The following is an 11,531-nucleotide window of genomic DNA, read 5'->3' on the forward strand; positions in this document are numbered from 1 at the left end:
AAGTGACGGTGCAGTGCGCGTGCGTTGAAGGACTACGCGCTCTCTATCGCCGCTCCTCGCTTTTTCATCCACTCCTGGTTTGCGCGCGAAGCCCTATCTATACAAGAGGACTTAGGAGAACGCATGCGCGCTAGTCACCAAACCGTCTCCATGGGGATTCTGCCTCGGTGAGGTGCTTCCAGATCCGGGTCACTGGTTTATTTCCGCTGATATGTTTTGAGGGGAAACGGGGGGAGTTCGCGTGAAGGAAAGGAACGTTTGACATTTTCTTTCCGCCGTCTCCGTTGCGCAGAGCCGCCTAAGCGTTGAACTGGCCTGATTCCTTGTCACCGGAGCACAGCAGCTGATTCTACCCGTCAAAACGATGGTTTTCTGTTGAGTCACCGCGCTAGGCGTCCCGTTCCCGGCTGCTTTACGAAGCATCCCTTTTTTGTTCCTTTTCGGCCACCTGGCTTTTCTTCAGGACTTCGGTCGCAGGCAACCCTGAAGGTCGCAGGCAGAAACTCCACAGGTAAAGCATTTCTCAACTTCGTTTCTTGGGGCAGATTTTTCTGTGGCAGCAAAAGATTTGTGGCACTTTGACCTAACGCATAGATTAATAATCTCAGTCAGTGTTTTCCAACCTTGGCAACTCCAGATGTGTGAATCTCAATTCCCAGAATTACCCAACCAGCATGTTGGGTCTGCGCATCGTAAAATTGCCAAGGTTGGAAAACACGACTTAAATTTTAGCTTCGCCCCATAGACTTCATTTGGTGCAAGTGGCCTATAAAGATGTGAAATAAAGAGGAAGGATTTGCTATAATAAATAAACTGGTCCATAAATGTCACAAAGTGCTTAATTGTTTGGGGTTTTTTTTGGTTACGGCATTATTTGTACTGCACTGAATAATGTTATTGCCCTAAAAAGAGTTCTGAGTTCCATTCTTTGTGACTACATATGCACAGGCCATGTAGTTTCCTTCCCCCCCCCCCCCCATGCTGCAGTCTTTGCTCTTGTTTGCTTCTCGGGTTTTTTGGCCCAGCTTGGGATTCCTGGTAGTCTCTCAACTCAGCAGCTGTACTTATTTTTTAGACCAGCTAAGTAATGCCACTTGGGTGAGGGGATGAATACAAGCTGGAACTCATTCAAGATTACAAGGTATTCTGACAAAAGGTGAAATTAAAAATAGAGTAGGATATGCTTTTGCTTGAGAATGCATAAGTTTCATTTTTTGTCCCAACTACACATTTTAAAATACACCCCATGTTTGATAGCAAGAATAAGGAAATAACTTAGACTACTGTCAAGTCATCCTATTCTTAGACTTTACATTATTCCAGCACAGATGCAGAGCTTTACATACATCCTTCTGTTAAATTATACTGTATGCATTTCAGTCCACAGCCCAAGCCTGTCTAGGATTTTTAAAATTTTCTGTCTATTTGAAGTATTGTCATGCCTCCCAGTTTAATGTCATGATAAGCATCCTTCAACTTCTCCATCCAACTCATTCATAAAAATGAACAGCCCAGGATACATAACAGTGCATCTAGTCCTTGTGATATGATATTGTCTTCCACACGGAAGTGGAGCATTAACAAGCGTGCTCTGGGCGCAATTCTGAGTCCATCGAACCAAGGTATCATCTAGCTCAAATTCTGAGCACTTTATTAAGGAGAATGTTATGACACACTATATAAAGGGCTTTTCTGAGGTCCAAGTACTCTATGTCTGCATTCTTCAATCATTTAAGCTGAAATCAAATTTATTGTTACTTTCAAACATCAGTAAGATCAATATGCTATGAATTGTAACAGATCTGTGCTGACTGCTTTTAATTGTACCAGTAGCATGCATAAGTCAAAACACACTGCACTATTATCTTTTTTAATATCTTGTCCAAAATATCAAGTTGATAGATCTATGCTAAACTGATAGATTTATGCCAGCTTTCTGAGATCTTGCCAGTTCTCCTGTATTTCCAGCATTACCAAGCTTGTTCTTCAATCACCTGCACTAGTTCTTTCATTACCCTGGGAAGTAATCTCTCTTATCCTAAGAGCTTGACTCTTGATGACTGCATGGACAGATGCAAATAAATTTGATTTGTTTCCACTAACATTCTAAAGCTCTTTCAAGAACAATTCTATAATCTCATTATATCTCACCCACCCCCCTGATCCAGTTTTCCCTTTCTATTTTTTTCAGTCTTACCAATTTTGTTTTCTAGCTGATCATACCCATACCACATGCCCAACATATTTTTATTGTTGTGAGCCGCCCTGAGTCCTACGGAGATAGGGCGGCATATAAATAAAATAAAATAAAATAAATGAATAAATAAATATTTGTGTGGGGTTTTTTTAGTGACCATCAGCTCACAAAATCTGTCTTTATTTTGTCCAGGCTTGGTTAATTATGCATTCTGTGGTATGCTTAATAATTATCTCCAGGTTCCTAATTCTTTCAATGTCTAGCCTTCGGATCTATCAGGTAATGAGGCTGATAAAGATTCAGGAGATAATTTTGTAAACCCCGAGTGCTCCTAGCACTACTGGGGCCAGTTTGGCTTTTCCTTTCGATACCCTCTCCTAGTTCCTCCTAGTATGTGTGTGTATATAAATTAAATAGAAATAAATTTATATAAATAGTAATATCATTACAATAAATTGGCTTTTAATTGGAAATAGTTCAATTGGTAAATTGTGTTTTGTAATTCTAACCTTTTCATTTTAACAAGGAATCTGTGATTCATGTTTCAGGAAATGATCAGTGCAGACGCCTTGCCACTAGGCCATATATGACAGTTATCTTACCTTTGGAAAAACATTTATCTGTAAATCAGTGGCACAGCCATAGATATAGATATGGCTCCACAATATGTCAGCATCTTCATGGCTGAACTAGAACAACAATTCTTACATCCAAAGTCTCTCTCCTCCCCCCCCATTACTTGAGATTTATTGATGATATATTTACCATCTGAAACCATGGATACGAATTTATCATCAAATTCCATCAAGTCCTCAATAACGTCTACATCACCATCAATATAGCTTCATCTGTTCATAGAATAAGACTACTTTTCCATGTCACAATAAAACAACAAAATGGATACATAAACACCACATTATAGAGGAAATCTATGGATCAGCACACGTTTCTTCATTCCACACCACCAAGCAAGTTGCCTTTAACCAGGCTTTATGCTGCAATTGTATTTTGACCCATTACTCAACTAATGGGAATTGAACCAGGAGACATTCAAGAGACTGAACTACTCACCCAGTGAGATTATTAGCCAGGTTACATAAGCACTATTAAGCAGTTCAATGTTAAAATAATATAAGTGTTCTGGGATTTGCACAAGTATATGTAGTATGTTTTTATGCATGCAATATAAAAGTAAACTTAAAAAATTAAAGAACTTGCCTAGTTTTCAGAAGTCTGGGTTCAACATTCAGTTAAGTTTTTTTTTTTGAAAAAACAGGTTGTTTAATGTAGCTTCTGTTAATCATCCATTTGGCAGATGAACATCCCAGGAAGCAGTCTTGGTGTATCACTTCCTTTTGTGCTTTCTTTGTTTTTTAATTCAAGAGTTAGTATATACTTCAAATACATTATGACACACCCATCCTAGATGAGTCATAATGACATCAAACAGGCAACTAAGAAACGTGTCAGTTAAACAATTTGAGCAAATGAACATCAACTGAGTGGAGCAGGGAGGGAGTTGTGTCCAAGTGAGCATTTTTCTGGCAGGTTTCTTCTTTTGTGCCAGTTTAAGGGTGATAAACACTTAATACATCAACTTTTATTGTTCAAAAAATTAATTTTGTTAACCTAAATACTTAAAATGTTTTCAAGAGTTTTGTATATGCAGGTAGTCCTTGGGTTATGGCACTGGGATTAGGATTGCCATCACTGCGATGTGGTCGTAAAGCATAACATCACTTAACCACATTTCTTAGTGATGGTAAATCTGATTGCTATCGTAACCTTAAGAAGCATTTGTTGTTAAGTGGGAAGAGGTGGCAGTTCCAGGTTAGGGATGTGGCGGAGCTGTGGGGGAGTCTGAGAGTCTGGGGAAAGTCCTTGGAGGGCCAGATGCATGTGAATTGAGGGAGGCCAGGGGAAGAACCTAGAAGGGTCGGTGGAGGCTGGGCATGGGCAGAGGGGTGCTGAAGGGAGGAGAAACATGGGAGCAACTTACTAGAGTGATTTGCAACCTTCCCTGCAGGCTTCTCCATTGATGTTTTCTATGGGAAGCTAGCAGGGAAGGTTGCCAATGGTGATCACATGACCACAGCTCCCTGCAACATCAGAATCACAGCCAGGCACCTGAGCACCAGGAATTATGATCACTCTGAGGATGCTGTGACATTTGGAATTTTGTCCTTCATCTATTTTTTCAGAACTACCATAAATTTGAACAGTTGCTGAATTAATGGATATAAGCTGAGGATTACCTGTATTCTATATTAAATAGCGGACATTATCTGATTGGTCCTTAGATATTGACTTCTGCCACATATCTTTGATCAGCTGAGGCTTTTGCATAATGTCTTTTAGTAAAAAAAAAAAAGATTGGAGACTAGATTATCTGTCTCACGTAGTCTTCTTTGCTTACAGAACAGTACTGTACTGTATCAGTCAGTTTTGGAATACTTTGGCCAATAAACTACACGTGTAACCAAAGGCCAGTTGTACCTCATGCATACTTAATGCTATTCTATGTAAACAAGGATCTTTAATCTAAAGACTACTTTACAAGATAATACTATCACCCACATTTCATCGTGTGAGTGTGTGTGTGTGTGTGTGTGTGTGTGTGTGTGTGTGAGAGAGAGAGAGAGAGAGAGAGAGAGAGAGAGAGAGAGAGAGAGAGAGAGAGAGAGAGAGGGACTGACTGAGACTTCACTGCAGCACTCCCACAATTTGTGTGTGACCTGTGCTGGACTTCCAAAGCGTCCCCCAACCCTCTGAGGCATCCCTGTGCTCTTTACCAGGGACTCCATTCATATAACAACCCTCAAGATCATTAAACAACTGCAGCTAGGATTGTGGTCATTCAGTGAAATGGTCATGTGACATTTTGCTTAATGACTGCTCTACAACCAAGATTCTCATCCCAATTGTCGAGGACTACCAGTAAAAATTATTGAGGCACTGATCTACAGTTAGTCAAATTTAGTATGATATTTCCTACATTAGATGCCTGGAATTTCATCTCAGTTCATTTTTCTATTTATCTCCAAAGGGGAGAGAGTGCAGTGGATTGTTCTCTTAACAATGTTGGAGAATGAGGAAAATCTCGGGGCAGCTTTCAAAAAACTAAGAGTTGATTCAGAACGGTAAGTAACTGTAATTAATTAGTAAGAACTGAGTGTATCTTTGCAGTATAAAATATAAAAGAAGGATCAGATTTGTCACCTGTTACCTTGATCCTGAGGAGAACTAAAATATATGTGATCAGATTATTCTCTATATCTACTACTCAAATCTATACCATTTCTGTTATACTTCCAAATACAATATCCTTTTTGTGGGTTTAGAGCACTTAGTAAATTCTGATCAATGCTTTCCTTAAAGGTATAAAATACTTTATGTAGTGGCTTTTTCATAGGAATATTCACCCACCCTCCAACTCACTTTTTATCAAAATGGGGCTGTTTTCTATTCCTTGTATTTGAAAAACTGCCTATTTCCTGTGCTGTTGGTCCAGCCAGTTTACTCCAACAGAGTTGGCATGCTCTAGATTCCTTCAATTAACCAGCGCTATCTATCAGGTTTGAAACATGCCTTTTCTATGCCTGTCCTCTTGAATCCCCCCTGGGTGGCTAACCCTCTGATGGAATTCCAGAGGCCTTAAGACCTGGCTGTTCTCCCAGGCTTTGGGCTAGGGTGGTTGGGACCAGGGGTGAAATGCTCCCATTTCGGACCAGATTGCCCGATCCGGTAGCAATGGCCTGGTGGCTCAGCAGACTAAAAGTATTGTGATTAACACTAGCTGTCTGCAATTACTGTAAGTTCGAATCTCATCAGGCTCAAGGTTGACTCAGCCTTCCATCCTTTCTAAGGTAGGTAAAATGAGGACCCAGTTTGTGGGGGCAATAAGCTGACTTTGTATAAATATACAAAAGTATGAAGGATATTGCTTAATGCATTGTAAAGCGCCCTGAGTCTCGGGAGAAGGGCAGCATATAAATCAAATTTAAAAAAAAATGGCAGCAGGTGATTCGGAGAGCAAAAATCCCTGCGTCCCCCATCCCCCCCCCATGCCCAGCTGAGCCGCACGATCATCAGAGGCTGTTTTTTTTACTTTTAAAAGCATTTTTTCTACAACCTCTTCGGCTGAAAAAATGCTTTTAAAAGTAAAAAAAAAAAAAAAGCCTCTGATGATCGTGCGGCTCAGCTGGGATCGTCAGAGGCTTTTCAAAGCATTTTTTTCTGCAACCTCTTAAGGTTGTAGAAAAAATGTTTTTTAAAGTAAAAAAAAAAAAAAGTTGGCCACGCCTACCCAGTCACATTACCCCCCCCCCCCCCCAAGCCACACTCACAGAACCGGTAGTAACAAATTTAAATTTCATCCCTGGTTGGGACTGAATATAATATAGTTATATTACATAATATGTTTGCTGTTGCTGTCTAGATCTGCCATTTGTGATATACTTGTCATATGCTTTTTTATGGTATATTTATAAACAATATTTTTATGTCTGTTGGAGTCAGGTGGCATCTTCTGAATAAAATGAATATATAAATAAAAATAAATAACAATAGCATTTTGACTTATATACTGCTTCACAGTGCTTTAAAGCCCTTTCTAAGCAGTTTACAGAGGCAGCCTATATGCCCCAGCAATCTGGTTTTTCATTTTACTAATCTCAGAATGCTGGAAGGTTGAGTCAACCTTGAGCCGGTGAGAATCAAATTGCTGAACTGCAGGTAGCCGGCAGTCAGCAGAAGTAACCCGAAGTACTGCATTCTAACCACTGCGCCACCAAACTCCTAAATAAAGTGAACAGTGGTGTCATTACAATGTTTTGTGCCTGGCTTCTCTGGCCCTCTCCCTAAAACAGCTATTTTATTGTTTTTTCCACAATCCTTTTTATAAAATGCCAATAAGCTCCCAAGGTTAGAGATCTCAAACACCTGTTTCTTCATCCATTACCTTTTTCTTTTCACAAGTAGATCGATTATTTCCTTTTAAGCTTCCCAATTTGCAATGATATTACTGGTCACTTTTAAATGCAGTATCTTCCAGTATGCTTTCAGGTATAATTCAAGGTGCTGGCTTTAAAGCCTTTTGAGATCTAGGGCCAGTTACTAATAGGACTGTTTATTCCATCAGATCTGACACAATGGGTGATCTAAGTCCCCTTATTAAACATATGTGGAGTCATGCCTTCTTTTCTGCTGTGGCTACCCTACGAAACAGCCTCCCCTTATCCCCAAAATATGAAAGGTCCCACTTGATCTTCTGGAAGTATGAAGATCTGGCCTTTCCCCAGCTGCTGGGCCAGGATGTTAGATGAGCCCAAATATGTGTAGTTTGGTTTCTTGGTTATTGTATTACAATTATTTTAGTTCTGTTGGAGATTTTTGCATGAGGTTTTATTATGTTTACTACTAATTTATTATTAGTACATGTTGACTGAGCCACGGTGGCACAGTGGTTAGAATGCAGTATTGTAGGCTAATTCTGCTGAATGCCAGGTATTCAATTCTCTCCGGTTCAAGGTTGACTCAGCCTTCCATCCTTCTGAGGTTGGTAAAATGAGAACCCAGATTGCTGGGGGCAATATGCTGATTCTGTAAACCACTTAGAGAGGGCTGTAAAGCACTGTGAAGCTGTATATACTGGTATAGGTCTAAGTGCTATTGCTATTATTGTTAACTGTCCAAAGTTCATAAAAGGCAGCATATACATTTTCTAAAATAAATGCAACTGTGCTATATCTTTTTCTGTGTAAAATAGGCAGTTATTCTCCAATATCATTTTTTCCAGTAATATTCAGAATAACTCAGAATGCTGTTGATTGAAAGAACAGTAGTGAGAAAGCTGGTTGTAAATGTTGTATATTTGCAATGGCAATTATATTGTGAATTATGCAAAGCTTATTGATTTAGGTTAGATTATAAATTTAAAATGACATATTTTTCTCATGCTTCAGATCCACTGCTTCTCTCCCTGTGAGTGAGGGGGCATCTTCACAAACATTGGTAGAAAGTACAGATGAATCCAAAGTAAAGATGACATTTGGATCTAAAGAAAGTTGGCACTGGTAAGAGGAATTGATTCTGACTAATACTTGGGATGAAGAAATGCTAAAGTGTTTTGTTAAATATCCTTGCCCACGCAACATCTTAGAATGATCATTTTTAAAATAAAATAAAATAAATGAAAGTGGTGAAAGATGCGATAGTTTGATTTGGTAGTGTTACTGTGTTTTTATGAATGTTGCAATTGAGTTATGTTCAGTTGCTGTGCATGGCATAATAGGTTCTTTGCTTTCCAGATGAGGCAAAAGGAAGAAAAATTGCTGTAAACAGAATCTTTATCTTGCAAAACTGAAGCATATTTTCTTAGTCAAACTACTACTTCAGCTGCCTAGGGAAGGAAGCTATAGGACCATGTCATGAATTCAAATTGTAGAAATGGAAGGTTAGGGTCAGATATTAATATACAAGCTATTTAACTACAGTAGGCTTCTAGTTTATTTAATAAACGTATTCAAGTTTATTTCCAAATATATAATTTTAAAAGTTGGACGTACTCTTAAGATAGCCAGATTTGATTTGTATTAAAATCAACTTAGTGCAATAGTGCCTTGACCTTGCTGTTCATGGAGAAAATGTGGCTGCTAAGGATTGACACTGGCTTGATAGCACATGATGAAAGTAGAGTGCCTGTCCTCTTCAAAATAAATCAGAGCACTTTACAATAAAAATAACAGCAATGAAAATTAAACAATTAAATAGCAATTTAAATTAGAAAAAGCAATGCTCAACATTGTAGCCAGAGGATCATTTAGCTGACATCTAGGAAATATTGGATAGTCTTTCATAGTTTGGACAGTTGTTTCATCCACAAGTTGAATTTAGAACATGAGCTGTCTATAAATAATTTTTCTAGTTTTTCTATGATAGAAAAACTTTCTATTAAGATTAAATGGTATATGACATTGGGATAATGCCAGCCCAGCTTCTATTTTTCTTCATTAATTTTAACACAATTGCTCCTAAAAGAGCCCAGAGCAGTGCTCCCAAACTAGTAAAACATTGTGGTGACCAGCATTTATAAAGGCATATTCTATGTGATCAGAATCCCTTACTTTTGTGGAGACATTTTTTAGATATCAACAAGTATAGTCCTAGACTGTATAAATATCAAAGTCAGTGAAGTGATGCAAATCTGGTATATTTATAGTGTTTAGATACTGGTTCTCTCAAAAGATGAAACACATTCCTAGCTTTAAAAATTCTACCTATATTTTTGTGTTAAAACACTATTTTAAATTAAGCATATATTTTAGACTTTGTGAAAAACATTTTAAGCCTATAAAGATAATCAAAATGTTTTGATACACTGATGGGTATGTTTTTGACCAGACAGTATGGAAGCATTGCAGTGTGATTACTAAAGTGAATTATTTTCAGTTTTCATACTGTTTTCATTATATAAAATAGCTAAGATCATCTGAGATCTTAGTAATTGTTCAATATTTTATTCTTGTCAGTTGCAAGAAAAATATTTCTGTCCAATATCTGAGAATACAACACATTTTTAAAAAATAATTACAGAGTGAGTCATAGAATGTTCCTGACTGTTCTAAGTGCCCTGAAGTAATCTGAGATCCTTTTATAGATTGGGCCACTTCTGGAATTTGAAATAAAAGTCTTTTCTGAGATTTTTAGAAGGAGTTTCAAGGTTGGAACTTTGATGACATTTTACTCACTTTTAAATGGCTAGCTATCCTTTGTGCAGCATGAGTTATGGTACTTATCTCTTTCTATTTTCATCCTGCAGGTGTTTGAGGAAACCTTTGAAAGGAACAATTCGAACCCAACGTTGCCGGCGACCAAAGTCTCCAGTACTCCATCCTCCTAAATTCATCCACTGCACTAAGCAAATGCCTTCCTGTAACCAATCCATGCACAAGAACCTAACAGATGCTTTTCAAAGCAACAAAGATTTGGATGTGCCAAAGAAATTTTCTGAAAATGAACTGGGCAATCATTCTCTAGAATTAGGCAAGAAAGAATCAGTTGTCAAAGATTCTGAGGCATCCATGATAGGAATACCAAAGAATATTTCTGAAAATATTGGTAGTGTTCTTCCCACAGAAATTCTAAAGGTCTCAGATCTTTCTGATTTCCAGTCTGTGTCTGAACAAAATCAAGGGAATTTTTGTGCATGTGTAAAGAATGAATGCCAGTGTAAGCAATGGCAAAACCTGAATGTGTACATGTTTTCTGACATACAGAACTCCCTCCGGTGTGTATCTGAAAGAGCAGCACATGTGCAGAACAATCCACAGCTCACATCAAGAATTTCCTCCAGTTCTCTTAAATCTTGCTCTGAGCAAGCCAGAGCTCATGTAGATGATGTGACCATTGAAGACCTTTCAGGTTATATGGAATACTTCCTGCATATCCCTAAGGAAATGTCCCACATGGCGGAAATGATGTATACCTGACCCTAGCCAACAAAGGGCGTTGATATCTGCCCTGAATCATGCTCCATCTCAGAAGCAGTTTGCTCTCTGTGCTTATAATAAAACCACTTTGCATTTCAGGCAGACTTCTTGTTTTTAATAGATCAACAATTGAAATAAATTCTAAATTGGAGGACTTAGAGCCTAGGAAATTATGCCATTTTTGTAGGTACGGTATAGCCACAACTGGCTGTTTGGATTAACTGACTAACATTTTTACAGACAGTGAATTATAAAACAATCTAGAGTGAATTCAAGCACTTTCCACATCTGAGGCTAAGTACTGTATATTTTACATGTTATATTGACTGTATATATAACTGTGTATGCATTATGTGTAATTGTACGCAAGCACATATTTTAAATTATCAAAAGCATAACATTGAGTATTTCAATTTGATTTGTTGCTAATGCACAAGTCTTTTCTTGAAATCTGTTGAATACATTATCTAAAATTGTAGAAGTCAGTAATGTTTTTCTTCTCTGCATTGCTTTAAATACAACCTAAATTCCATGTTTGTGCAATTTCTAAAGGAAATCCTTCCAAATCATCAATATTTGGATTTTGTGGTTAATGAACAATGAGATATTATCATTCAATCACATATGTGGCCATTAGATGTCAGCTTTGCTCCATATCAGAGTAGCACAGTTTTTACTACATTTCATACTTACGCAGAGACACTTCAGTTCATTCTGCTTGCAATCTAAAATATGACTAAAGCCAATACTTATTTGTGACAATGTGCTAGAGACAAATAATATGCTTAAACTATATGGATTATGTGTGAAAGAAACCAATGTGTTTGGCAAACTTACACTAAGAA

The 11,531-nt window shown here is 37.9% G+C and overlaps 1 protein-coding gene across 1 annotated transcript; it reads left to right on the forward strand.

Annotated features, from left to right (window-relative positions):
* The first annotated feature begins 309 nt into the window (after nucleotides 1–309).
* Nucleotides 310–11,158, forward strand: OSER1 (oxidative stress responsive serine rich 1). Its single transcript, XM_070940023.1, has 4 exons — nucleotides 310–511; nucleotides 5,244–5,337; nucleotides 8,161–8,271; nucleotides 10,017–11,158. The coding sequence occupies exons 2-4, from the start codon at nucleotides 5,276–5,278 to the stop codon at nucleotides 10,684–10,686; spliced, it is 843 nt and encodes a 280-aa protein (XP_070796124.1). The 5' UTR covers nucleotides 310–511; nucleotides 5,244–5,275; the 3' UTR covers nucleotides 10,687–11,158.
* Nucleotides 11,159–11,531: the final 373 nt, after the last annotated feature.

The sequence above is a fragment of the Pituophis catenifer genome, unplaced genomic scaffold (assembly GCF_029215685.1).
Source record: "Pituophis catenifer annectens isolate HBS135680 unplaced genomic scaffold, rPitCat1.0.hap2 SCAF_3, whole genome shotgun sequence".
Lineage (NCBI taxonomy): Eukaryota > Metazoa > Chordata > Lepidosauria > Squamata > Colubridae > Pituophis > Pituophis catenifer.

Excerpts from the sequence above, each read along its gene's own strand:
- OSER1 (XM_070940023.1), top strand. The coding sequence starts at position 5,276 with ATGTTGGAGAATGAGGAAAATCTCGGGGCAGCTTTCAAAAAACTAAGA. Across the intron at positions 5,338-8,160 it reads CTAAGAGTTGATTCAGAACG|ATCCACTGCTTCTCTCCCTG; the intron begins GTAAGTAACTGT and ends CTCATGCTTCAG. Across the intron at positions 8,272-10,016 it reads TCTAAAGAAAGTTGGCACTG|GTGTTTGAGGAAACCTTTGA; the intron begins GTAAGAGGAATT and ends TTCATCCTGCAG.